The sequence below is a fragment of the Hyperolius riggenbachi genome, chromosome 10 (assembly GCF_040937935.1).
Source record: "Hyperolius riggenbachi isolate aHypRig1 chromosome 10, aHypRig1.pri, whole genome shotgun sequence".
NCBI lineage: Eukaryota > Metazoa > Chordata > Amphibia > Anura > Hyperoliidae > Hyperolius > Hyperolius riggenbachi.
In genome coordinates this window covers 195,295,013-195,322,645 of record NC_090655.1, presented here as the reverse complement: position 1 = coordinate 195,322,645, position 27,633 = coordinate 195,295,013, and the positions used below count along the sequence as shown (strand labels likewise).

Below are 27,633 nucleotides of genomic sequence, written 5' to 3'. Positions count from 1 at the left end.
TGAATGCCTCGGAAGATGCTGGAGCTATCCATGAATCAATAATAACAACATTAGTTTTAGATAAAAGGGTTTAAATAAAATCACAGCCTTTAAGTATCATTACTTACAAGTCTTGGAATTCTTCCAGGGACTTCTGAGGTGTAAAGACGTTCAAAAGTCCAATAATCTAAAAGAGAAAACAGGTTAAAACTGCTGTTTAAGGACACAGTTCAGGTTGTAAATATAGTATTTTCACAAATGCAAAAAATGCATCTACACCATTTGTTTTTCAGAAATCAAGAGCTCTGCGGTTTATCATACAGAATGACATTAGGGTACATCTTATTCATTACGCTTTTCAATCTCAACTTTTTATCCCCTAATTAGGTTTGTATATAAAGAAAAAATTCAGGCAAAATATCAGTTTCATTGGTGAATATTTTCTGGTAGCTCAACTGCATTGAAGTTTTTTTAGGCATAAACTCCTATAGGTTTCACATACAAAATGTGTAATGGGTCATTCTACTCTTTACACCTATTATTATTGTTATTTAGTATTTATAAAGCACCGGCATCTTACGCAGCGCTGTACAGAGTATATATTGTTTTGTCACTTAAAGAGACTCTGAAGTCTCATAAAAATCATGTTTTTATATTAAAAATCTCTTTAACATGATGGCCGTTACTAAAACGCTGCATCCCTGCAGCTGAACTCTAACTAAATCCCCCCAAACTCCCCGGGGCACATTGCGGGGAGCGCTTCCGTGAGAGGCAGAGCTTTTGGCTGGATCAACGCCTCCGCCCTCCTCAGTCTTCTTTCTCTGGGAGGGGCGGGGAAGAAGCGGAGATACGCGCAGATTGACGTGCATGGAGGCAGTGCTGCAGCTGAAAGCTCTGCCTCCTGGGGCAGCAAAATCCATGACCAAGAAAGTTGTGCATTTTGCAGGGGGAGTTAGGGGGGGGATTTAGTTGGAGATTAGCCGTAGGGATGCAGCGTTTTAGTTAGGGCAATCATGTTAAAGAGATTTTTTATATAAAAACATGATTTTTATGAAACTTCAGAGAGTCTCTTTAACAGTCCCTCAGAGGGGCTCACAATCGAATCCCTACCATAGTTGTCAACATCATACAGCAGTTTAAAAGGACACGTTCCACTCAGAACTGGCCTCACCATGGTTGACCAAAGTAGATGAGTGCACGTGCCCAGCATCATAGCCAGAGGTTGTCTTTTGCAAATAGACGCAAGGTTGAAGGGGTGAGGGCGGCAGAGGGTCAGTCTGTTAGAGCTGACACCATATGCCACTCACTGAAACAAATTGGTCTGCATGGCTGTCATCCCAGAAACAAACAGCTTCTAAAGATGATACACAATAAAGCCCGCAAACAGTTTGCCGAGGACCAGCAGACTTAGGACACTGGAACCATGTCCTGTGGTCTGAAGAGACCAAGATAAGCTTATTTGGTTAAGATGCTGTCAAACGTGAATCAGCAACTAGATGTATAAAATATGGAAAAGGAAAGTTGATAATCCTGTATTCAGGTTAGTGCAAGATGTCAGGGACAGCACCTTTGAGTTTGGAAATAGATATATGACAGAGTCAGCCAGAGGGAGTTCTTGGAGTTGGCAGTCATTTTTTCTTGGATCCGTCCCAGCAAGAGGGGTCCGATTCATGGCATTTGAGGCCAGACATCACACATGCTGACTGTAGAAAGTATTTTACAGTCTGAAAATGTGGGTGTTTTGAGGCCAGTTCTATTTGACAAAGACAGAGCAGAGGAGCCTGCAAGAGGTGAGCGTCTCTGCAGCATACCTGAAGGATTAGATTATGGCTCCTCTGGTAGAAGGTGACTTTGCTGTAATCACTTCTTGGCCATTTTATGTTCAATCCAGTGATATCAGAGGCTACATCACTAAAGTTTAAGGGCTCGTTTCCACTAGTGCGGCGTGCGTCTCGTAAACGCACGCCGGCACTGAGCGGGTGGGCGGGATCGCAGGCGATTCCCATCAGCCGTGCCATGCACGGCTATGGGAATCGCAGCCTCCGCCGCGAATTCTGTGGGGGTTTCCGGCCGAATCGCTACTGCAAGCGATTCGGCCGGCGGCGCCGTTATCCTCTATGGCAGAGTTTCCCCGCGCGATTTGCCTGCGGGGAAACTCTGCGGATTCGCGGCCGTTTCCGCGAGAGTGGAAACGGGCCCTGACAAATCACCTATGGCCTGTTTCCACTAGGTGCATTTTTCAGCACACAAATTCGCACAGCAATGATTTTCTATGGGCCCGTTTACACCAAATGCGAAATACGCATCCAGGAACAAGAAAAAACAAACTGGCAACCAGGTCACTATTTTTCGGACGTCACATGCATAGAAATCCCGTGCAATGCAATTTTTGAACGTATTTTCGCATAAGCGAACAATAGCAACAATAGGACTTCTTTCTTAGTAAAAAAATCATTAAAAAAAAATAAATAAAAAAATAAAAATTGTGCACATGCCAACGTATGCTTTTCTGCATTCGGATGCAAATTTTGCATCTGATAAATGGCATGCAATTTGTATGCTTCTAGTGGAAACGTAGCCTAAAGGTTTTTTTTGGCAGCACAATAACTTCAGCAAGGAAGAGACAGATGGAAAATACCATAAAAAACAAAGATGATGTTGAGCTGGTTCAGCATGAATAGTTTTGTTACTGATCTGAAGAGATTCATGGATAAAAAAAAATTGAAGAATTTATCTCAGCATTGTCCATGACCCTGTTTAACTACTTGCTGACCGCGTCACGCTGATGGGCGTGGCAGTAGCCCCAGGACCGCCTAACGCCGATTGGCATAAGGTCCTGCGGGCCTGTTTTGCAGTAGAACGCACACACTGATGCGCGTGCATCCCTGCTTGGAAGGCGCATCCCTGATTGTATCTGCTCCGCCTTCAGTCTCCCAGCAGCGATCGCCGCTAGGAGCTCTCCCTGGGACAGAGGAGAGCGATCGGCTCACATAGGCTGAAGCCTATGACACCGCCGTGATTGGCTGGCTGGGGGGGAGGGAGGTTTTTAAAAAATAATACATAGTAAAATTTATTAACAAAATAATAGCATCAGTTGTGTGCTGAGTTGTGCAGCCCTGCAGAGAGGCCTTAAAGCTGCAGTGGCCAATTTAGCAAAAAGGAAGAGCTTTAACACTGCGGTCCTCAAGTGGTTAAACTAGTGGAGCTATCATGCACATTTCCTAACGGGGAGAAAGACCGAGAGCCAAATATAGTATCTATTTAGATTCTGTGAGTAGTAATATATTGCAGTATACTCACAAAAGTGGTCACCACAATATATAATCACTTAACGTGCAGATGGAGAGAACAGATCGCCTTGGGTTAAAACCAGGGCTGTGGAGTCGGTCCAAAAATCCACCGACTCCGACTCCTCAGTTTAGGATTCCACCGACTCAGACTCCTCTAACTTGCATATTACAATTTTGTTGATTAAAAGTATGTAACATGAAATTCGTCTCTTAGCTGCCAACGCTTAGGAATTTTACAAGACAACTGAAGTGAGAAGGATATGTAGACTACTATATTTATTCCCTTTAGACTATAACTAGTCCTTGGTAAGAGTACTTGTAAAAGGTACAAACCGGAACAAAGAACATCTATCAGGCCCTAGGCAATGTAAGTGTGGGTACATGTAAGAATGATGTGCAGGTACTCTGCAGGGGAAGGAGGAGATTGTAAACAGACAACACCTCTGTGTTCAATGTGCACAGCATTCTCAGTGGATTCCCTGCAGCTCTGTGGGGAGTGCATATGTAGAGTATAGTACTACTGTGTAACAAAGTAAACCTGAGACAGATGAAATTAAAGTTTTATACATACCTGGGGCTTCCTCCAGCCGCCTTCAGGATAATCAGTCCCTCGTTGTCCTCCTCCACCACCTGGATCTTCTGCTACGAGTCCAGGTACTTGAGCCAGTCGGGCGTAGTGCGCATGCACACACTCCGCCGCCAGGAGCATACTACACCTGTGCAGCACTATTGCGCAGGTGCAGAATGTTCCTGGCTGTGGGAGCGGCATGCGGCCGGACAGCGCTGACTGGCTGAATTACCAGGACTCATAGCAGAGGATCCGGGTGGTGGAGGACAGCGAGGGACTGATTAGCCTGAAGGGGGCTGGAGGAAGCCCCAGGTATGTATAAAACTTTACTTTTCATCCGTCTCAGTTACCCTTTAAATTTGTAGTCACCAAACCAAATTTTAACAACATATCAAATTATTTGATTTCATCAAAGGGAGTGCATACATTTGCATTAATCAGCATCAATGCAGAATTATTTCCATCTCGTTGACCATCTCTATTAGTGACACAGCTACACATCAGGCTTTATTCTTACAGCATAGATGTTATTTAGTATATATAAGAGATTGCTGTGTACACATCATATATACAGTCACAATCAGATATGAATATCTGACCTTAAAAATACGGGGACTGCTTTATTGAAGCAGCACAAGTAACTAATTTTGATTGGTTTATTTCATTTTTGTGGACTAAGCACAGCTATTACTGTATATATACATTATTTTTAATGATTATTATCTGAGAAATAGAACATTTTATCATATTTTCTATTTTAATTACAGTTACAAATTCATTAGGAGTCGGAGTCGGTGCATTTTTTCCCGACTCCAACTCCAGGCACCCAAAATTGCCCGACTCCACAGCCCTGGTTAAAACAGTCGTTCTCTGTGGGATAGGGGCTGGGGATACAACCCTCCATAGATGGACCTAATGATCAGAACAAGAAAAATACAGAGGCACCAAAAGATATAAAAAAAATTAAATAAAAATGCTTGAAGGGAACCCGAGGTAAAAGGGATATGGAGGCTGCCATATTTTATTTATCAGTTTTAATGTAGTTAGTTGCCCCTCAGAGGAGCTCACAACCTAATCCCTAATCCAGCGTTTCTCAAACTTGTCCTCTTGACTCCCCAACGGTGCATGTTCTTGCAAGGAACCTCACCTATACACAGGTGGGGCAATTAGTACCCTGGCTGGGATTCAAATCAGGGACCCCGTGCTGCAAGGCAAGCATGCTGTCCACTACACCATTAGTCTACGGGCGAGAGTATTGATATGCATTTTATCAATAGGAGTAACCGTCATTTTTCAGGGGTCACAACACTGGGCTGATGAAAAAAGCTAGGATACACTTTGTAATGGGTATCCAGTTATCCTTTTTGAATGTTTCTTAACCTCCTTAGCGTTATGCCCGACACTGTCGGGCATACCGTTCTGTGGCCCCAGGAGTCCCCCATTATAAAATTGTCGCAAATCACTGTAAACCCTTTAGTACTACTGTCCGGCACCCGCCGCTCCCCTGTGATCCACCCCGATCACCCAGTTTATACATTACCCCCCCTGGATCCAGCGATCGCACAGCCTCCCTGCACAGCTCCGGTCTCTCTATGGGGAGGATCGGGTTTGCGCATGACGTCATGAGCGAACCTCCCCATAGGGAAGACTGGAGCTGTCCGGGGAGGCTGCGCCGATCGCTGGATCCAGGCTGGGTAATGTATAAACGGGGGGGGATCGGAGGGTGCCAGAGAATTCTACTAGCTAGCCTAGTGCTAGCTATAAGCTTTTCAGTCATTTCGGACAGTAATTTTGTAATGAGGCAAAAAAGTAACCAAACCTCCTGAGCGGCGTAACGCTCAGGAGGTTAAAGCAAACCAGAGGCGAGGATAAGAAAAAATGTATACATACCTGGGGCTCCCTCCAGCCCCATGTGCACGGATCGCTCCCATGCCGCCGTCCGCAGCTCCGGTACCGGGTCCCGTAACTTTCCAATCGCGGCCAGTCTACACAAGAGGAAGTACACTATGTATTTCTCCGGCAGCCGTTGGAGAGATACATAGAGAGTGCACTTCTCTCAGGGGTTAAGAGGTAAGCTCCACCCTCAATGGCAAGCATCCATTTCTGAATGCAACGGCCACTACAACAAACCTCCAGATGTACTTTACAGATGCGCTACCGCTCCAGCAAGCATGAACAGAGCATTACTCCTATGAAAATGTCACTGGATGGCCACTAAATTACACTGTGCATTCCGCTCCCAAGAGAGGAAAATAATAGAGTCGACATTTAAGTATTCTTTACTTTTAATTGCGCCCTTTGAACACTGGCAAATGCTCCTCTTGCCATTAGTAGGACTTACATTTTTGTGGTTTACACATTTCATTAGAACGAGCTCCCGGTACGCCCTCTTAGCATGGGTTTGATTCTGGAAAGGCCGACTCAGCTTTTTGATAGCAACATGCCTCTCTAAAACGGCGTCATAAGCAGCGCTTGGGAAAGAAGACAAAAACAACAAGTTAGAGGATCTTAGACACAAATTACAAAGTCTCTTCAACACTAATTTCCATGTGTTGGGTATTGATGGTCCAAGTCAATGAAGACTTGTGCAATTTTTTTGTGCAAATACATGCAGCTTGCGGTATTTCTGTATCAACTTGCAATTATTTCCATCTCATGGAGCATCCCTGGTGCTGAGAATGCAGGTAAAATAAACTTTATTCAGAATTTTACAAATGATCACTGCTTGCCAAATGTTTTATTTCATACATCAAGGGTGTCAAACTCAATCAGGTAAAGGGCCAAAATCAAAAAACGCAGTGTAAAGGTTGGTACACACCATGCAATTTTCAGATCCAATTCGAGCGAGTGATCAGATTGATATTCAGATCTGACATTGATCGGGTAAAGAAGTTTGCTAGCATACATGTGTACGCAATTTTTTAAATAACAAAAAGGACATGACATGGAAGGATAGCCAGTATTTTGATCACTCATTTCCAGTATGTCCAATCTGCTTCTATATATCTATATCTGATGCACTCTCACCTCTGGGAGCGTTCTGCGCCTATGCAGTAGTACTGTGCAAGCACATACCACTCTCAGCCGTGGGAGCGCACCTGGTCGGGCATGCACGATGTACCAGGACTCGGACAGGCTTTCGGGCTGAATTGCAAGTGACAGGAGCCATCCGGGGAGACAGCGAGGAGCAAGCAGCCTTAAAGAGACACTTAAGCCAAAGGGAAAAAACTGTTATACTCACCTGGGGCTTTTACCAGCCCCCTGCAGCTGTCCCATGCCCTTGCACTCACCAATTGGAGACTCCTGCCCACCCGCCACCAGCTACTTTCACTTCGCTGACAGGCCCGACAACATGTAGCCTTCTACGCGTTCCCATCCACAATAGCGTCCTGCGCCGGGAGCTAATGTGGACAGGAGCGCGTAGAAGGAGACGCGTGGCCAGGCCTGCGCAGGCACAGTAAGCCTGTCGGCCGAAAGTGAAAGTAACTGGCGGCGGGGGACAGGAAGATCCGAGCGAGACTGCGTGGGCATGGGACAGCTGCAGGGGGCTGGTAGAAGCCTCAGGTGAGTAAAACTCATTTTTTTCCCCCTTAGGCTTAAGGATCCCTTTAACCACCCTGGCGTTCTGATTAAATCGCCAGGGTGGCTGCGGGAGGGTTTTTTTTAAATAAAAAAAAAACTATTTCATGCAGCCAACTGAAAGTTGGCTGCATGAAAGCCCACTAGAGGGCGCTCCGGAGGCGATCTTCCGATCGCCTCCGGCGCCCAGAATAAACAAGGAAGGCCGCAATGAGCGGCCTTCCTTGTTTTGCTTATATCGTCGCCATAGCGACGAGCGGAGTGACGTCATCGACGTCAGCCGACGTCCTGACGTCAGCCGCCTCCGATCCAGCCCTTAGCGCTGGCCGGAACTTTTTGTTCCAGCTACGCTGGGCTCAGGCGGCTGGGGGGACCCTCTTTCGCCGCTGCTCGCGGCGGATCGCCGCAGAGCGGCGGCGATCAGGCAGCACACGCGGCTGGCAAAGTGCCGGCTGCGTGTGCTGCTTTTTATTTGATGAAAATCGGCCCAGCAGGGCCTGAGCGGCGACCTCCGGCGGTGTTGGACGAGCTGAGCTCGTCCAGACCGCTCAGGTGGTTAAGTAAGCCCCAGGTAAGTATGATACCTGAAACGCTTGTATTCTCAGATACACTATAAGTAGTTGGCCAAATTGTGTAGTAAGATTTAAGTTTATAGAACAGTCTCAAACTGACAATGTGTCAATCAGAAATATGATTTTGAACTGAGTAGAAAAATATTTTCCTTGAATAAACTAAACAAAATAGTATTTTCTTCAACAACAACCTCAATGAATATAATAAATATAATAATATTGATGCACTCAAAAAGTAGGATAATCATTAAACAATTAAGGGTTTAAAAATGTTCACCTGATTGTTGAGCGATAAGGGAAGCTGTTTCATGTAACAAGTATGCTTGTTCACAACTTTCGGTAGTATGGAAGGGAAGGACAATTACGCCTTGCTTGTAAAGTGAACCAAAGATGGATGAATAAGGTAAAAATGTTAAGATACTTACCTACGAGACCATCATCACTTCACTCCCTTCATGCGCAAGTACGGCGGTGCCTGCATGGTAACAGAGCTGCTTGTGGGTGAGTGGCTTTGGCGTTCTGCACATGGCTGTACTCGCACAGGTACAGTACGGCCGCACTTGTACACTGTGGGGAGCATAGCCACTAGAATATATCTGATAAGCTCTATTCTCAAAGTGTCCACATGTGACATAGGTGGAGGCGAGGAGGACATAGGAAGCCTCTGGAATATCCAGATATTCCCCTCTACTTACATAAGTATCTAAAGGTGGCCACAGATCTAGTGATTTGGCAGCCGATCAACCACCTGATTCAATAATTATCGAATCAGACGAAACTTTGGTGCTGCCACAAACATGCCCGATCAATGATCTGACAAACCGCAGCCCGAAATTGGGGCCAGCGTGTCCTGTACAGTATCTGCCCAGACAACAGGGGGAGGGGGAGATGGGGGACAAATAAAACATTTGGGGGATGCGGCCGGAAGCAGCACCACCAGGAATAGGGCTGCGGTATATGGGCAGGCAACAGATCTCTCTCTGATCAGATCCAATCAGAGAGAGTTCTGTCTCCTGGGCGAATCTGCGCATACATCACTGTATGGGTACCCCAACTTTGTTTTTCATCCATCTTGGGTTCACTTTAAAACGTGCCGTGTATAAGCAGCAACTGTTAGCATGTATACAGCACAGGTCGGTGCTCTCCATTTCCTCCTTTCTTATATTGCCTATATTCATGAACAAATGAAGCGATCGAGGTCTACATAAATTGTCTAGAAAGCCTACATTGAGTTCAGAAGTTTCTTACCACAGGCATAAGTACAGCAGTGAGAAGAGCACAATGCACAATGCACAAAATGCCATGACCCCAAATAGGGTCAATAAGGAATAAAATAGGATTACTTTTTGAGGATTCTGTGCACAGTTCTTCACCTTCCTGAATAAGCACTTCACTAGAAGCAATTTACTAGATTGTTCAAGTATAAGGCCTAATCTCATTTTTTTTTTTTGGGGGGGGGGGGGGGGGGGGGCAGGGGGAGGTGTACACATAACATGACAACATGTATTGGATCTGACACTATGTTAATCAATGGGTTGGTGAACATCCAACACACTTTTTCACATTGTTTTATTCTATTAAATTATATGCCCGTTTTTCTAGTAATTTATTATTCTGCTGCTGAAAACACATATTGCTTCTTACAAAAGCGCATAGTCAGGAGAAAACCATATACTATACATGCAAATGCACTGGAAGTAAAAATGAAATTAAAATATGTTGGCTTCCTTGGATATTTGGCTAAAGAGTATCTGGCCTCCTTACCATACTATTCCTTGGGCTCCCGATCCGATAGGCTTCAGGTTCTGGTATCGCTTCAGAACGGTGAAAGTGGAATCTCCAATTTCGAAGACAGAGAAGTTGTTGTCGCGTTTGCTTCTGCTCATGGTTGCAGGAGCGTTCACCCCAACGGCTTCATCAAAACAACGATACCTTTAGCTAAAACCTGCCACAGACAAAGGCCGCTGGTAAAGGTTATGAAAATAACTGCACAGGAAACACTTGCATTAGATCAAATGACATTTCTGAAATAAAGAAAAACTTGCCTGTTTTAGGATTTGGTGGGTTTACTTAATTGGCATGCTTTTCTTTATACCTGTACAGTGTCTACAGTAGAATGCTACCATTCAAGGCAGTTTAAGGGGAACCTGAAGTGAGAGGAATACGGAGGCCGAAATCTTCATTCTGTAACAATGCCGGTTGCTGGAATTCCATGCTGATGCGGGCAGCATGGTGGCTTAGTGTTTAGCACGCCCGTCTTGCAGCACTGGGTACCCGATTCAAATCCCAGCCAGGGCACTATATGCATGGAATTGGTATGTTATCCCCGTGTCTGTGTGGATTTCCTCCCACATACCAAAAACAGAGAAGTGAATTGGCTTTCCCCTAAATTGTCCCTACACTACACAATTTATGCATAGACATGTGACTAAGGTATGGGCTAGACTGTGAGCTCCTCTGAGGGACAGTTAAGTCACAAGACAGTATACTGTGCTGTGGAAGATGTTGGAACTATAAAAATACATAATAATAATGATCTGTCTCTAATACTTCAAGTCATTGGCCCAGAATAAACATACAGATCAGACACTTCGACTATGGTCCAACTACACTGGCTGCGTGCTTGTTTCTCGTGCAAGACTCACAACTCAAGTCTAATACTGAGCAGGTCAGCCAGGCAACTGGCATGGTTTATAAGGGAATTAATACTGCAACCTCCATATTCCTCTCACTTCAGGTTCCCTTTTAATGCTGGGTGCAGGCAGGGAATTAGCATCTATACAAACACTTTCACACAGTTTTGTGAGCTTAAATCGTCCTGGAGACATGCTTGTACGCCAAAGCACTCATATCAAAGCAAACTTCCCCATAAGAATTAACCTTTTGGGGACCGCCCGTAGTAAATCCTACACCGCACTTGTGGCTATCTAAGCCTGATGTGGCTATCTAAGCCTGATGTGGCGTAGGATTTACGCCACCTGCCATATTTGCTCCCGACGCGATCATGCGCACCCAAGAGGGGAGATTAAACTGTCATATGACAGCTGACATCTCCCCTCAGTGATCAGGAGCCACAGCGATTGGCTCCTGATCACTATGATCACCGGCGGATCGTAGTGATCACTATTATAGCAGCGGCGGTAGGAGGGGAAGAAGAGGATCCACTCACTTTCCTGATGTTTCCCCAGCAATCGTTGCTCCCCTCCGCTCACTCTGACGTGTCAGGTCCAGGCTTGATGACATCATCAAGCCATGACCCGAAACTTAACGGCAGTGTGAGCGAGGATGCCAGCCAGAGTGGAGGGGGCTAGAGCTGCTCATCGCTGGAGCCTGGGAGGCGAGTAAAGGCTGCTGGCATTTCGGAAGACACCGAGCTACACAGGGGACACCATTCCCACCATGCTATACTGGGGATCTGGCTGCCTGACCCCCCCCCCCCCCCCCCCCGCATGTAAAATGGCCTGGTCCTTAAGGGGGTTTAGAAAGCCATTCCCCAAAGGGTTAATAGAAACTCTGAAGATTTGTTTCACAATCCAAACTATTTAGAGAGAAATATTAAGCATTTGTGCAATTACAGTTGCTTTAGACTCCTGTCACGGACGATTGCGGGGACGCAGGCGCGTCCTGGAACCGCCCGTGAAGAAAAGAACGATCGCACTCGATTCCTGCATCGATTGCGCCTCAGATCAATAGAACCAAGATCTGATGTGCAGTATCCCTCTGCTTAGGAACAGCTGGGAAATCTGTCTTAGCTGAAATGACAGCCTGGGGGGAAGGTGTTAATTAGCTTGGACATATTCCCTGTGGAAGGCACAATTTCCCTTTTGGCTCTGGGAACCAGGTGACACTTAGCTGATCTCATGGAGATGTTAATTAACCAAAGGATGCCTAGGTGCAGCCAAGCAGGCTACGAATCCACGGGAGGTCTGGACACTCTGTTCTCTGCTAAAGATCAAAGGAAAGTCAGCTGTTAGCAGCTAGAACACAACCTCAGTCTCATGGCATAATCCATAACTTCCCAGATCTGTCATATTTCTGGGGTTCCTGAGATGGCAGCTTCGCCAAACGTGGGGGAAGTGTAGCATGAGCCCCGGTGCTGGTTCTGAGGAAGTTTCAGAACCTTCGGAGGTAAGGACTGCCAGCTAGGCAGTTTCAAAGTGCCCTGATGATACCACAGGGGTCTCACCCCTCATGTCTGGTATCAGGGCGCTGGGTAAATCGAGACAGACCTGAAAATGTTAATAAATCTGCCCTGACCTGTACGGTTCTGTGAGATAGAGCCCATATATGGGTAGATATGATTTCTAGCCCCAGTACAAGGGGAGGGCTCATCTCATCTTTGAAGGGGGTGTATGGCTCCCCGCCCTCACTCCCTCCTACTGAAGCAGGGGCATAAGAATGACTGAGGACCCAAACTCAGTGTCCTCCACACTGAACCATCTTGCACTCATCAGATGCCAGCTTGAGGATATGCTGGCATCCACCTGGTCTGAACTCTGAACTCTGGACTTTGAAACCAAGAACTTTATGATTCTTCCCACAATAAGGACATCTTTCCAGGAACTAAGTATTTTTCTCCCTTCTTTTATTTTTCATACTGGCTATTACTGTTTTAATAATTGTTGATTTTCATAATTGTCTGTATATATTAATTATTTATATTGCGTGAATAAACGACTTTCCCCAAGTCATTCACTGTTTCGCTACCCTGCTTATCAGCACACACAGAAATGATCCCGGGTCTCTGAAGATACGCTACTGTTTGTTTGTTGTTGGCTAGGCAGAATATCGTGTGTTTAACCGTTTTATTCGCAGGATTAGTCAGTCAGTTAGTGGGCCCCACGGTCCCATAGTAACCGCGGTGGTGGCAGTTTACTCTGAACCAGTAGGTGACGTTGTAATTACCAGTGTCTCACAGGCTCCCTTCTGAGTTGTCTGCGGCTAATTCTTAACGGTTCCTGCGCATTGACTGCGACCAGAGTTCGCACGATCTGTGCGCTGGCACCGTTTAGAAGGCTAAGTGCGGTCAGCCACTGAGGGCTCCTGTGACAACTCCTTTTGATGATTCCACAGAAATGTGACGTTGTACAGTCCCTACACTTGGATCAAGTACAATCCTGCAGCATCCGAGAAAGAAGAACCCTCGGCTCAGTTGTGATAACGTGACATGCGTATATGTTCTGTGCTTGGTTTTAATGCAATGCCTTTTAAAGGGGGTTGCGTCTTAGTTTCCCAATGAGTATTAACCTCACTTCTAAACTGAGTTTAAACAGGGTATGATACTATCATAAGCCTAGTTAAAAATTAATCAAAGAATTACTAAGGCCTCATTTTCACTATACAATCCAGGTGTTTGTATGTCAACACATGGCACCTGCATTGCTCTCCATTTCTGTGCCAATTCCAATCAGTGACAGTGAATGTGTCAGCACTGCAATGGAGGACCAAAATGCACGCTGAAATGGATTATAACAACACTGCAGTGCACTCATAAGTAGGAATATCAGACAATCCATGCTACTCTGATGTAGTCATTTACCATAAACTAAAATGTACACAGCAACATGTATAGTGAAAATGAGCTTCAATACATCTTTATTTAGTTCTTGTACAAAAAAAAAAAAAAAAAAAAAAAAATGAATGTATCTACCAAAATATTTTATGAACACAGAACTTACTCAGGAGCTGCATTGACCACTGGCAACTAAATATTTATACATTCTCTTTACATTAACAGAGGTCATAATTGTACTGTACATAGTGGTATCATTGTGCATCTGTCACCAAGAATAGAACTCTTCTAAGGGTGTGCACACACACCCGACCAGCACACAACCAACCGCACGCCTTGACCAACAGAACGACCTGTGCGTCCACACATCTAAACGGCCAACTCATTTACATACTGCGCATGCAAGCAGAATGACAGTCTGCACAATACACTTGTACTTGTACACAACCCACTAACTGCACGATATCAGCCCAGCAGTCGTCCGAGTAGATCCGATGGTTGGATCAGTTGCTCGCCTAATTGTTTGTGCACGTACACATGCCTATCGTTCAACAGACTGAAGTCAGACCATAATCAGGCAGCAGGTTGGTCCGTATGTACGAGGCTTAAGGTGATCCTAAGCTGAAGCTCGGGATCCAAATCAGATAAATACAGTGGCTTGCAAAAGTATTCGGCCCCCTTGAAGTTTTCCACATTTTGTCAGATTACTGCCACAAACATGAATCAATTTTATTGGAATTCCACAAGACCGACCAATACAAAGTGGATCACATGTAAGAAGTGGAACGAAAATCATACATGATTCCAAACATTTTTTACAAACCGATAACTGCAAAGTGGGGTGTGCGTAATTATTCAGCCCCCTGTGGTCTGAGTGCAGTCAGTTTCCCATAGACATTGCCTGATGAGTGCTAATGACTAAATAGAGTGCACCTGTGTGTAATCTAATGTCAGTACAAACACAGCTGCTCTGTGACGACCTCAGAGGTTGTCTAAGAGAATATTGGGAACAACAACACCAGGAAGTCCAAAGAACACACAAGACAGGTCAGGGATCAAGTTATTGAGAAATTTAAAGCAGGCTTAGGCTACAAAAAGATTTCCAAAGCCTTGAACATCCCACGGAGCACTGTTCAAACGATCATTCAGAAATGGAAGGAGTATGGCACAACTGTAAACCTACCAAGACAAGGCCGTCCACCTAAACTCACAGGCCGAACAAGGAGAGCGCTGATCAGAAATGCAGTCAAGAGGCCCATGGTGACTCTGGACAAGCTGCAGAGATCTACAGCTCAGGTGGGGGAATCTGTCCATAGGACAACTATTAGTCATGCACTGTACAAAATTGGCCTTTATGGAAGAGTGGCAAGACGAAAGGCATTGTTAACAGAAAATCATAAGAAGTCCCGTTTGCAGTCTGCCACAAGCCATGTGGGGGACACAGCAAACATGTGGAAGAAGTTGCTCTGGCCAGATTGGGGGTCACACAGCTCTTCTTCCTGAAGCGTGGCCACGCAGCAGCCATGCAAGCCCCCATGTGCAGTACCACAGAGCCGCGGCTCAGGCTTACTGCGCAGGTGGGCTAAGTTGGTTATTGCGCAACCACGCTGGAGGAAGAAGAGCTGTGCGGCCTCAATAGGATTAGCGACAATGCATTATGGAGTGTGGTAGAGGAACTTAGGGCTAATTTCCACTAGGGGCCATTTGCTGCAAATTCAGACTGAGAAACGCAGCCTATTGAAATCAAGCCGGGGGGGGGGGGGGAAAAAAAATCACGTCACGCATGCGAACCCCTATAGCCATGGAGGGCACGGCTAAAATCATCGTAGTACTCTCTCACGTGAGAAAGGGCGTAACTGGTACATATTTTCCTAATTGATGTAGCTTGAAATATTTAATGAGGTAATATGAGAGTTAAATGAGAGCACGAATCAGATATTATCCCAGACAGCAGGCATTAGAAGTTGAGATCACATAAATTTAAAGACAACACCTTATTTGTCTGCATTTATATTTGGCAGCACAGTGGCATAGCTGTGGAGTTTGTATGTTTTCCAGTGCTTGCTTGGGTTTCCTCCCATTTGTTCTACATCTTAAACATAAACTAGTAAATGAAATGGCTCCACCAAATGAAACAATGATGATAGATGACTATGATGGGGATACTAGACTATGACATATTATATTGTTAGTTCTTCTGAAGGACATTTAATGGAATGACTACAGAGTCTAAAGTGCTGTGGACGATGTCAGCACTATATAAATATATAACAAACATTACATGTTTTGCAGGAAACTGGACATATTTACAAGTGGTGATTAAAGAGGAACTCCAGCCTAAACAAACATACTGTCATTAAGTTACATTAGTTATGTTAATTAAAATAGATAGGTAATATAAACACTTACCCACACTGTTTTAAAAAAATAGGCAAATGTTTGATTTCATGATGGCAGCCATATTTTTGGTTGAAAGGAGGTGACAGGGAGGATAAGACACAGTTCCAACTGTCCTGCGTCCTGATCACCTCTCCCAGTTGCTAGGCAGCGTGAACAACATAACTAACATAGGAAATCCCATCATGCTCTGCACAGCATCAGGGAAAAAAGCCTGGGCTTTTTTCTTTGATGGGTGGAGCTTAGATAAAAATGCAGCTAAAAATGATGCTTTGGTAAGAAAAACAAAGTTCTGATGCTGTGAAACTGTTAAAGAAACACCAAGCCCTTTCAGTTTTGCTGAGTAGATTTTTAGTCCGGAGGTTCACTTTAACTACCTCTTTGGATTTCCACAAAAAAATGCAGTTGATGAGCCTTGAGGATTGGTTTGGGAACTACGGAACTACAGTAAGGATAGCCATTAGCACAGAAGTGATACTAAAAGGTGAAGGAGTATTTGATTGCCAAAAGCAAAGAGTGCAGATGTAGAAGAAAAGTTGTCCGGGAAAATACACCAACAGACATCTGGCACAGGGAGGAGTTAGGGTTACAGTTGGGCCCTTGATTCCTAGTGACGAGAGATTTTAGAGAAGAAGAAAACGACTGACCACATCAAAGGCAGTGAAAAAGTTGAAAAGTGAGAGCAAGAAGAAACTAGCTTTGGATTTTGCTACCAGAAGGTAGCGACTTTATTAAGGACCATTTCCATGGAATGGTGAAAGAGATAATCAAATGGAAGTTGGTAAAAATAATAAGTAGTAGAAAGACAGTGAAAGGAACAAGAGTTCATAGCTGGCACCATCCATACAGGTTGTGTATACTAGGGATGAATAAGATTAGCTTTGTGAGAAGATAAACTGTTCTGGCGTATATGGGGGCACAGGCTGCAGATACAAGAGTTAACTTACCTATAGCGTCACCCCATTGCGCTGCACACTGCTTTCCATCTTCCCAACTCTTCTACATTCACAGCCAGAAGTCAGGAGGATGTAGGCCAGAGCGCAGCAGAGAGTTGTGGCAATATAGGTATGTTGACACTGTGCCGCAGCCTATGCCCTCATGCACGTCATATTGTGTCCTCAGATGCTTCCTCTTGTGCAGTCTGGTAGAGAAAGACAGTTTTGAATGGACGTGCCATTCCAGCAGGTTTAGAAGTGAAAGGGGAAAGCAAAGCAGGACAGTAATTAAAAAGGTCTGAGGAACAAGATTTTTGAATCAGAGGAATTATGACTGCATGTTTGTATAAGCAGCTGTATAACACTCCCAGAGTGGCTGGATAGTGTAATGTTTAAAGAGGAGCTGTTAGGTATAGGGTCTTAGAGAAAAAAAACACATATCAGTAACTAAAGATTGGCTGTACTTACATTACATATGCATTTCACTGTCCACATTTGGATTTCACAGAATTTTTATATAGTATTTGCAGAGAATGATGCTCCTGACAGCTCATGGCAGGTTCCATGTTTGTCTGTCTCCTATGAAGCCAAATGTGTCGTCATGTCCTGCCTGCTTCCTGATGATTCACTCACACAAAAGACCCGTAATGAATAACACTACTGTGCAGTGAATATTGATTAGCCATGTGGCTAGGAACAATAGCGGACTCCTGCAGTGTACTCTTCCTGGAGATTTTTCACTGCTACACTGTTGTAACATGAGCCTGTACCTTCTCACTAGCAGCCGAGGGGAGGACCCAAGCAGCCCCAGAATGCTTTGCAGTATGGTATGCGGCCTTTCGTCCTTTTGAGAGCTTTGCCGATAAGCACACATTAAAAGTAAGAGAGATTTTTAACTTCAGTATTGCCTTTTTGGCTTCCTTCTAAACTGTTTAACACAGGAGAATAGAGGTTTAAATTAGCTTTTGCAGCCTGACAGTTACTCTTTAAGTAAGGGCTCTGCCTCTGACAGACCTGGGTTCGAATCTTGGCTCTTCCTGATCAGTGAGCCAGCACCTATTCTGTGACCTATTCGGGCCACATGCATCTTCTTCTCATGGTTCAGAAAAGGTTTGTGGTTGAAGAGCTAAATAAATCTCACCTGAGAAAAAAAGTTTATAGTAAGACTGTTGCAAATATTTGTAAAATGTAAATGAACATGTGTCCCAGAGTAAAATGCACTATAAATTACTTTTTCTCTATATCGGTCACTTATAGTAGATATTAAAAAAAGTTACAGGTTTTGGACTAGTCCATCTAAGTGTTTTCTTTATATAAAAAAAAAAAAAAAAAAAAAAACCACTGCCCAAATTGTGTGTAAAGTGACTTAAGAGGCTGACTGGCATCTTCACATAAATCCTTTCCTGGAAATACATTTGTATATAATAGAAAGAATACTAAGAATCCCAATAAGGTGATGGACTAATCAGAAACTTGTCAGATCTTTCCTTTTTTTAACAGAACATTTTACCCTAGGATAGATGTATTTTATATATTAAAATTGTTTGTGCTCCTATAATAAAAACAGGTCTGTTTTCCAAATCTTAACTGTAGATTAAAAGAAGTTATTCCTTCCAGCATTTCAACAGACTTTCACTTCAAAGGGAACTTGAATTGAGAGAGAAGGAGGCAGACATATTTAATTTAAATAATATCAGGGGCCTGGCAACCTTGCTGATAACTGTCAGGCATAAAACCCAAAAGCAATTATCTATTTGTAGCTGTTAAATAAATAAAGATGATGCTAACCAGGCAGTTCAAAAGTTTAATATCAATCTTACTTTTTTTTTTTTTTGCATTCCCCATGCCCCCTGGATCTTATATTGTATGGCTGCTAGACAAGGAAAGTTGCAGTGCATGCTAATTCAAGCTGATTGGATGAAGCCTCTATCCTTCCCATTTTCCTCTCCCACATCTCTGTTCCTCTGTGATTGGCCGCCCTGTTCTCCTCCACTATGCCAGAGGTTGCAGGCTGCTAGGGCGCAGGGAGGGGAACCAGCACCTGTCTTCTGTCAATGTCCTCGACCCCCCTGCTGTAATGTGCCACAGTCCACCCCCTCTCCACACGCCCGCTGCAAACCAACCACCCCACTCAGCATCCCCTTTACTCCCCGCAGCATTACAGAGCGCAGCGGGGAGGAATAAAGGCAGTGCACACAGACTCACCTCATCATGGTCCAGGCGCTGGAGTTCCCATCTTTGTACTACCACCAGCAGTAGTGCAGAGAGTATAGACAGGAACTCCATCACCTGGAACCATGAGTAGGTGAGTCTGTGTACGCTGCCTTTATTCCTCCCTACTGCGCTCTGTAATGCTGCAGGAAGGAGAAGGGATGCCGAGGAGGGAAATGCGGGGTGTAAGGGATGAAATGAATTCAGGATCATCTTCAGCCTGTGGGATCTAGGATGGCCACTGCCAGGAACAGAATTCTCTTTATTTACTATATAAAATTCACTAAAATCAACACGTGGACAGTGCAATACATATGTCATGTAAGTAGGGCAAGCAATTATTTACACATATCTTTTTTTCCAAAGCATAGAATGGCTAACATTTTCTCTTTAAGTCATAGACCAAGCAAGCATAGCAAGCATGCAGATTAGATGTTTCTATCAGCTGATTAGATTAAGTTGTGCGATTCAGACACTACTGATGTAAAACCAATCAGCATGACTGCCAGGCAACTACTGTACTTTCCGCTGTATAAGACGCTCTGGAATATAAGATGCACCTAGTTTTAGAGGGCAAAAAACAGTGTGTGGGGTGGGGAGGGGGGGGGGGGGCAGGTGTCCCCCCCCTTCAGTCCTCTCTTCTGTGCCCAGGTGTGTCCCCCCCTTCTGTGCTCAGGTGTCCCCCCCCCTTCTGTCCTCTCTTCTGTGCCCAGGTGTCCCCCCCCCCTTCTGTCCTCTCTTCTGTGCCCAGGTGTCCCCCCCCCTTCTGTCCTCTCTTCTGTGCCCAGGTGCCCCCTTCTGTCCTCTCTACTGTGCCCAGGTGTCCCCTTCTGTGCCCAGGTGTCCCCTTCTGTCCTCTCTTCTTTACCCAGGTGTCCCCTTCTGTCCTCTTCTGTGCCCAGGTGTCCCCTTCTGTGCCCAGGTGTCCCCTTCTGTGCCCAGGTGTCCCCTTCTGTCCTCTCTTCTGTACCCAGGTGTCCCCTTCTGTGCCCAGGTGTCCCCTTCTGTGCCCAGGTGTCCCCTTCTGTCCTCTCTTCTGTACCCAGGTGTCCCCTTCTGTGCCCAGGTGTCCCCTTCTGTGCCCAGGTGTCCCCTTCTGTCCTCTCTTCTGTACCCAGGTGTCCCCTTCTGTGCCCAGGTGTCCCCTTCTGTCCTCTTCTGTGCCCAGGTGTCCCCTTCTGTGCCCAGGTGCCCCCTTCTGTCCTCTCTACTGTGCCCAGGTGTCCCCTTCTGTGCCCAGGTGTCCCCTTCTGTACGCTCTTCTTTACCCAGGTGTCCCCTTCTGTGCCCAGGTGTCCCCTTCTGTGCCCAGGTGTCCCCTTCTGTCCTCTCTTCTGTACCCAGGTGTCCCCTTCTGTGCCCAGGTGTCCCCTTCTGTCCTCTCTTCTGTGCCCAGGTGTCCCCTTCTGTGCCCAGGTGTCCCCTTCTGTGCCCAGGTGTCCCCTTCTGTCCTCTCTTCTGTGCCCAAGTGTCCCCTTCTGTGCCCAGGTGTCCCCTTCTGTCCTCTTCTATGCCCAGGTGTCCCCTTCTGTCCTCTCTTCTGTACCCAGGTGTCCCCTTCTGTGCCCAGGTGTCCCCTTCTGTCCTCTCTTCTGTGCCCAGGTGTCCCCTTCCGTCCTCCTTTGTGTCCACTCCCCCATTGTATATGTAGCAAGTGTAGCAGCAGCCTTACTTAATCTATGGCCCCCACGAAGACCACTGACCTCTCTTGCCCCACGTAGCTCCCCCTAGTAACAGCTTGTGCCAATGGTGCAATCAGCACAAGCTGTTCATTAGAGGGAACCACACGGAAGTGAAGAGGTCTGTGATCCCTGCAGGCGCCATGGATTAGGTAAGACAGCTGCTGATACACTTGCTACATATACTTGGTGGGAAATGCAGACACAGGGGGCAGAAGAAGGGACTATGCAGAGAATCTCCGACGTGACGGCGGGCCATCAGTTCGTCAGGGCCGGGCGTTCGTAAGGCAGAGATTACCTGTATTTACCGTATAAGACGCAGGGACTTTTTCACCCTATTTTTGGGGAGAAAACTTGTCTTATACCGCGGAAAATATGGCAGCTCTGTTTAAAAGGAAATTAATCTGGCAACTTCTATACACAGTTCGCTTCAGGTTCTTTTTAAGGACTTCCTTTACAGAGTCTAAATTTTAAATTCCATCTGTTGATTTGAGGTACCATCACACCCACAGTAATGTCCGTATCCTCGCTCACTGGGATGGATCAGAGTTTCACTACTAAACAGAGAAAAATGGTAAGGGCCTTTTTTCACTGAGCCATTGTGCGTCCTGTATGTACTATGATATTTTAAATTTACATTTTTTCACAAGGCAAAAATATCCCAGCAGGTTACATACACCACATTCCAAATTATATTTCCGTCTGATTTTCCTAAATAGTGGAGGCAAGTGGCAGTCAGCATCATCTTTTAGACATCAACCATTAGAGCAAATGTTAGTGGGGGGAAAAAAAAACAACTCTACATGATAATGGGATTTTTTCAAAAATAAAAACTTCAAATGCACTGTTCCAAATGATTACGCACAACAGTGTTTTAAAACGTTTTATAGGCTGTAAAGATCTGAAAATGGTAATTTGTTGAATTTGCAGCATTAGGAGGTCTTACTTACTATAATCAAAAGCTATTTCAATCAAACACATCTTAACAGGTCACGGTGTGTATTAACTTTGAACATGGATAGCAGCTTCAGAATTCTTGCATCCATTAAATGTGTGAGTTTGCTTGAATTTAATTGCAGGACATCAGAATAGTCTTTCAGAGCGTCTGTTTAGATGTAAACTGCCTCCCGCCCTCATATATATTTTGCTTATGGGCCCGTTCAGATCACAAATGCGGATGGCCATGCGTTCGGAACGCGTGCGGACCGCAACGCGTACAAACGCACGCCATCCGCATTTGTGTGCGTTGCGTGGCTGATCCCATCACTGAAAAGTAAATGGAACAGCCGCGCGTTTTGACAAAATCTGCGTCCTGCATGCGTTCCCGGACCGCACAGGTCCGGAACGCATGCAATGTGAACATCAGACAGTGCACTCTATGCACTGTCTGATGTCGTGCGTGTCGGCCTCCTGCACACGTTTCCAAAACGCGGCTGGAAACGCGTGCAGTGTGAACGGGCCCTAAGGATGCTCCAAAGGTTCTCATTAGGATAGAGGTCAGGGGAGGATGAGGGCCACACTGAGTTTCTCTTTTATTCTGGTAGCAGCTTATGATGTAGAGGTAATCCTTGCAGCATGACCTGGTGCATTGTCATGCATGAAGACGATTTTGTCACAGAAAACATCTTTAAGTACTATGCAAGAAAGTGGGCAGTCAGAAACTCCACATACTTTTCAGAAGTAATTTGTACACCTTCATGGACCCTAAAGGGGCTGACCAGCTCTCTCCCCATGGTTCCGATCTAAACCATGACTCTGCCACCTTCTTGCCGATGCCCCAGCCTTGCTGTGACATGGTGGCCATCCACCACTCCATCTTGACCATCCAGGGTTGCACAGCACTCATCAGTAATCAAGACTGTTTGAAAATGATTCTTTTTGTAGTTCTGGGCCCACTGCAGCCATTTCTGCTTGTGAGGATTGGTTAGGGAAGGCTAAATATAAAGTTTATACATAACTGCAATCCTCTGGAGGATCTTGCACCTTGATGTTCAAAGGACTCCATCATCAGCAGCTTCAAATATCCGTCTGCTGCTTTGTTGTAGCATTTTAGCAGCTGCTTTCTTAATCTGATGTATTTGTTTGGCAGAAGCCTTCCTCATTTTGCTGTTATCCACACAAATCTAGGGGGAGAGGCTCTAGAGCTGCGCAGCGGCACTCGCATCTATGCGGACTGCGCAGCCGCGGCCATTTTACAGGCGGCAAGAGAGCCGGACCCCGGGCTGTGGGGTCGGGAGCCGGCCCGGGGGGCTAATGAGCAGCGAGGACCCGGCAGAACTACACAGAGGGCACGGATGACATGCTCCGTGCATTCAAATTTGCTGCAGGTACTTAACTTTTTTGTAATCTCACCTCGTAAGTCCTTTAAATTTTCGTAAAAAAATGGTGGTCTGCCTAATAAAGTGAAACACCCTTTTTTTAGTATATTTCTTTAATTCGAGCTCACCAGTTATCAGAGGTATCCGAGATTGATTTCAGTGATCAAAAGAGCCCTAAGACACAATACTATCCATGTGTTTAATTGAAAAACAACATATTTCATTTTTATGGCACAAATACAATTTGCACAATAATTTTGAACACAGTGTAAAGGGTTATAAATAAAAGGAAAAAATAGCAAGTGTTGTTTATATCAAAAAATAGGGCCCTTTTCCACTTGCAATCGCTAGCGTTCACGCTGAACGCTAGCGATTGCTGAATCGCAATTACCGGCGATTCCCCGACGTTCGCCGCCGCGATTTTGCTATGCTATGCACTGCATAGCAAAAACGCGGCAAATATCGCTCCGCCGCGCGTTCGCGTTCCTGACAAAAACGAATCGCGGTAGTGGAAATGACCTACCGCGATTCCTATGTTAAAAAGCAAACCGTAGCGATTGTAAAATCGCTAGCGGTTTGCGTTTTTGCGATTCAGCCAGCGCAAACGCGCTGGTGGAAAAGGTTGGCAGAGTGTAGCTATTAACATAAAAAAAAAGCTGAAAAGCTTAAAAAAAAAAAAAAAAAAAAAGCTACAGTACTAGTTTAACCACTTTACCCCCGCGCGTACGTATTTCTCCGCCCCTTTTTCCATCCTTTAAAAACCAGGGACGGAGAAACACGTACTTTCCGCGTTCCCGACGCTGTCCGCGCTCCCGCTCGTAAACACGCCGCCCGCCGCTAGTAAAACCGCCGCCGCCCGCTCGCCCGGAGATCAATGAACGGGAAAATCCATTCCCGTTCGTTGATCTAAGCCCCACAATGACCCGCTGCTCTCCTATGGGCAGCGCGATCATTGTGAGAAGAAACTCACGTGTCCAGCCTCCTTATTCTTCCTCCAAGCTTCCGGAAGGAGGCTTGGAGGTCGCAATAAAGCAAAAAGTTACTGTGGCCAAATAGTAAACTACACCCTACACATTTTTCACATACAAATAAATGACTTTTACACACAAAATTAACTCATTACCTCCCACACTCCCCATTTTTTTTTTTTTTTGTAATTAAAAAAAAATTCAAAAATTTACAATTAAAAAAAATACATAATTAGTTACCTTAGGGACTGAACTTTTTAAATATTTAAGTCAAGAGGGTATAACACTGTTACTTTATAAACTATGGGCTTGTAATTAGGGATGGACGCAAAACTGAAAAAAATGCACCTTTATTTCCAAATGAAATATTGGCGCCAAACATTGTGATAGGGACATAATTTAAACGGTTTTATAACCGGGACAAAAGGGCACATAAATTTCATGGGTTTTAATTACAGTAGCATGCATTATTTAAAAACTATAATGGCCGAAAACTGAAAAATAATTTTTTTTTCCCCACATTTTTCCTATTTTCCCATTAAAACACATTTAGAAAAAAATAATTCTTGGCATAATGTCCCACCTAAAGAAAGCCTAATTGGTGGCGGAAAAAACAAGATATAGTTCATTTCATTGCGATAAGTAATGATAAAGTTATAGACGAATGAATGGAAGGAGCGCTGAAAGGTGAAAATTGCTCTGGTGGTCAGGGGGTAAAACCCCTCAGTGGTGAAGTGGTTAAGCTTACATAGGTTAGTGTTGAAAATAAACAGGGACAGTTAATGTAAGAAGGTTAGGTAAAGCAATAAATAGAATAATCAGTAAAATTAATAATATTCAATTATTGTAATTATTCAGCGTCCAATTGTCAAATATAGTCAGCATTGCCGATATACTACTACCGTAGCAGCTTCCACCAGTGTCTAAATTTCCCCTGCACCACATTTTTTGTACTGCAGAACACACACAAACTTTGTACAGGTTTAAGATTCTGTAATAAATTTCATTTGCTCCTAAATCTAAATTAGCATTGTTGAAAGTCAAACCCCAAAAAGCCAATAATTTCAACATTCTCAGGAACAAGAAAAAAAAAACCAGGTAAGATGAATACAGAAAAATAAATATATATCAATTTTGGCATACATATAGACAATAATAATTTATTTTAACATATGTCCCCTCTTAACATGTCAGCAGCTATGTGCAGCGAGGAGCTGGCTGCAGTGCACACCAGTGATTCAGGGCAAGCATGAAATGGATGACATATAGGATGACATATGTGTGCACAATAACACTGGAGGCCAGCAGGAAGCTGGGAGGTGAGCTGTGCAGACAGCAGTGTGTGATAGTGTTGTCCGGATCATGAACGATTCGGATCTTTGATCCGAATCTATTTTATGAGTCGATCATCCGAATCATCAAAATGAACGATTCGGATCGCAAAAGGGGCGGGGCCAGGAGCGACACGCCCCCTCTCAGCGGGCAGCGGGGTCCTGGAAGCAGAGCTGAGATGGATCGCTCTGTTGTATGGGAGGCAGCCTTGCAGGGACAGCAGGTAGATAAGAGAGAGGGGACATCGGTGCCACTGACAGATATGTGTAGAGCACACATACTGGCTGCAATGTGCTGCCCATTATAGGCTGGCTGTTCCGTAGTGCTGCACAGTGAACACATGGGAAGCTTTTGGCTCAGCACAGCTCAGTAACTTTGCAGGCACTGTGATTGAAAGGCAATATGATCCTCCTGCACTAAACAGCTGCACTTATCTTCTGGGAATGCTTTCTTTCACTGTGCGACCTTTTCTTTCAAAGTGTACAGATGAACATATAGGTGAAATATATGTAAAGCATGTGATTTCAGCATGTGGGTATTACGTGCAAACATTTCTGCTCTCTGCTCGTCCCTCCTCCCTTCTCTGTCCACTCCCTGCCCTCTGTCCATCTTCTCCCCTTCTCTGTGTGTCCACTCCCTCCCCTTCTCCTGTCCACAGACCTGTCCTGCTGTTCATTTCACCCCCGAATGCTTCCGGTAGTAAAATGATCCGAGATTCGGATCAAAGATCCGGATCTCTTCAATGATCCGATTCGAATCATCCGGATCATTGAAAAGATCCGAACTTCCCATGGTGTCAGTGCCCCCCTCATTGTGTATCTCCTCAGCGCCCCTCCCTCTCCTCTCACCTGCCTCCAGCTACAGGGCGGCTTCCCCGCGAGCTGCTGCTATAAATCCCGATCACTCGCGCCTCCCCACTTCCCCCGGCCTCGCTCTCCGGTTCATTCCGCTTACACCGGTACGGACTCGGTCCTGTAGGAGACTCTCGTGACGTAACCGGAAGTCGGCGCACACGCCCATAGCGCTTGCCTGCGTCTCGCCGCCGCGTCAGCGGTCACGTGCGGCGCCTGTCATCGTCATGGCGACCAGGGCCTACTAGGCCTGGGAAAACCTAACCTGGGACAGAGTAGAGTAGTATTCAGTTTTCACTGAAGAAAACGTCCCAAAAACGAGACTGATGAGATTAGGGCTGTTTCATACTGGGGTGTTTTTCTGCAGCGGTTCAGCGGTTTGCTGATTGTCAGTGATCAGCAAAGCCTATTATGTATCCCTGTGAGACCATTCGCACTGCGTTTGCGATTTGTGTGCGGTTCACACTTGGAGCACAAGGTTCACACTTGGAGCGCAGAATGCAAATTGCAATCGCCCTAGAGGGGCCTGGCTACAAATCGCAAACGCCTGAGCCCACCAACGCTAGAGTGACCAGATTTTTGTAGGCTCAACCTGGGACAGGGTGGCGCCCAAAAATGGGGGACTGCTGCGCTAACCAACGTGGTGCAAGCGGCGCGTGCAGCGCCGGAAAATGGGCGTGGCCATGACATTCTATGGGCGGAGCTAACCTAATGATGTAACAGCGAGGCATAAGAAAGCAGTGTTTACGCCGTGATGTGGTCAAACGAGGGTTCGCATCATGGGTGTGCAGAAACTGTGTGATGCTGTTTAATAGTATACCGTAACCCCAAAGCAGCAAACATAGCCAACTATGACCATTAAATAATAAATGCAGTAACAGTTACCCCGGACACCACAAAATAAACGCAATGGGCAACGTCAGCACAAAATAAACATATTGCAGGCAACATGTCAGCACAAAATAAACGCATTGCGGGCAATATATCAGCACAAAATGAACGCAATGGGGGCAAACATGTCAGCACAAAATAAACGCATTGCGGGCAACATTTCAGCACAAAATGAACACAATGGGGGCAAACATGTCAGCACAAAATATACGCATTGCGGGCAAACATGTCAGTACAAAATAAACGCATTGCGGGCAAACATGTCAGTACAAAATAAACGCATTGCGGGCAAACATGTCAGTACAAAATAAACGCACTGCGGGCAAACATGTCAGTACAAAATAAACGCATTGAAGGGCAACATGTCAGCACAAAAACGCAATGGGGGCAAACATGTCAGTACAAAAACGCAATGGGGGCAAACATGTCAGCACAAAATAAACGCATTGCGGGCAACATTTCAGCACAAAATGAACGCAATGGGGGCAAACATGTCAGCACAAATACGCAATGGGGGCAAACATGTCAGCACAAATTAAACGCAATAGGGG

The 27,633-nt window shown here is 45.3% G+C and overlaps 1 protein-coding gene across 3 annotated transcripts in view; it reads right to left on the bottom strand.

The window, feature by feature from the left end:
• MAPK8 (mitogen-activated protein kinase 8) overlaps positions 1-26,353 on the bottom strand; it is a 72,375-nt gene extending 46,022 nt beyond the window's left edge. For all 3 annotated transcript variants that reach the window (XM_068255543.1, XM_068255542.1, XM_068255544.1), the window contains exons 1-4: positions 26,189-26,353; positions 9,753-9,933; positions 6,179-6,308; positions 108-166 (exon numbers count right to left, since the gene is read on the bottom strand). In XM_068255543.1, the coding sequence (XP_068111644.1) occupies positions 108-166; positions 6,179-6,308; positions 9,753-9,874 (311 nt within the window). In that variant the 5' untranslated portion in view covers positions 9,875-9,933; positions 26,189-26,353. The remainder of the gene's footprint in view (positions 1-107; positions 167-6,178; positions 6,309-9,752; positions 9,934-26,188) is intronic.
• Positions 26,354-27,633: the final 1,280 nt, after the last annotated feature.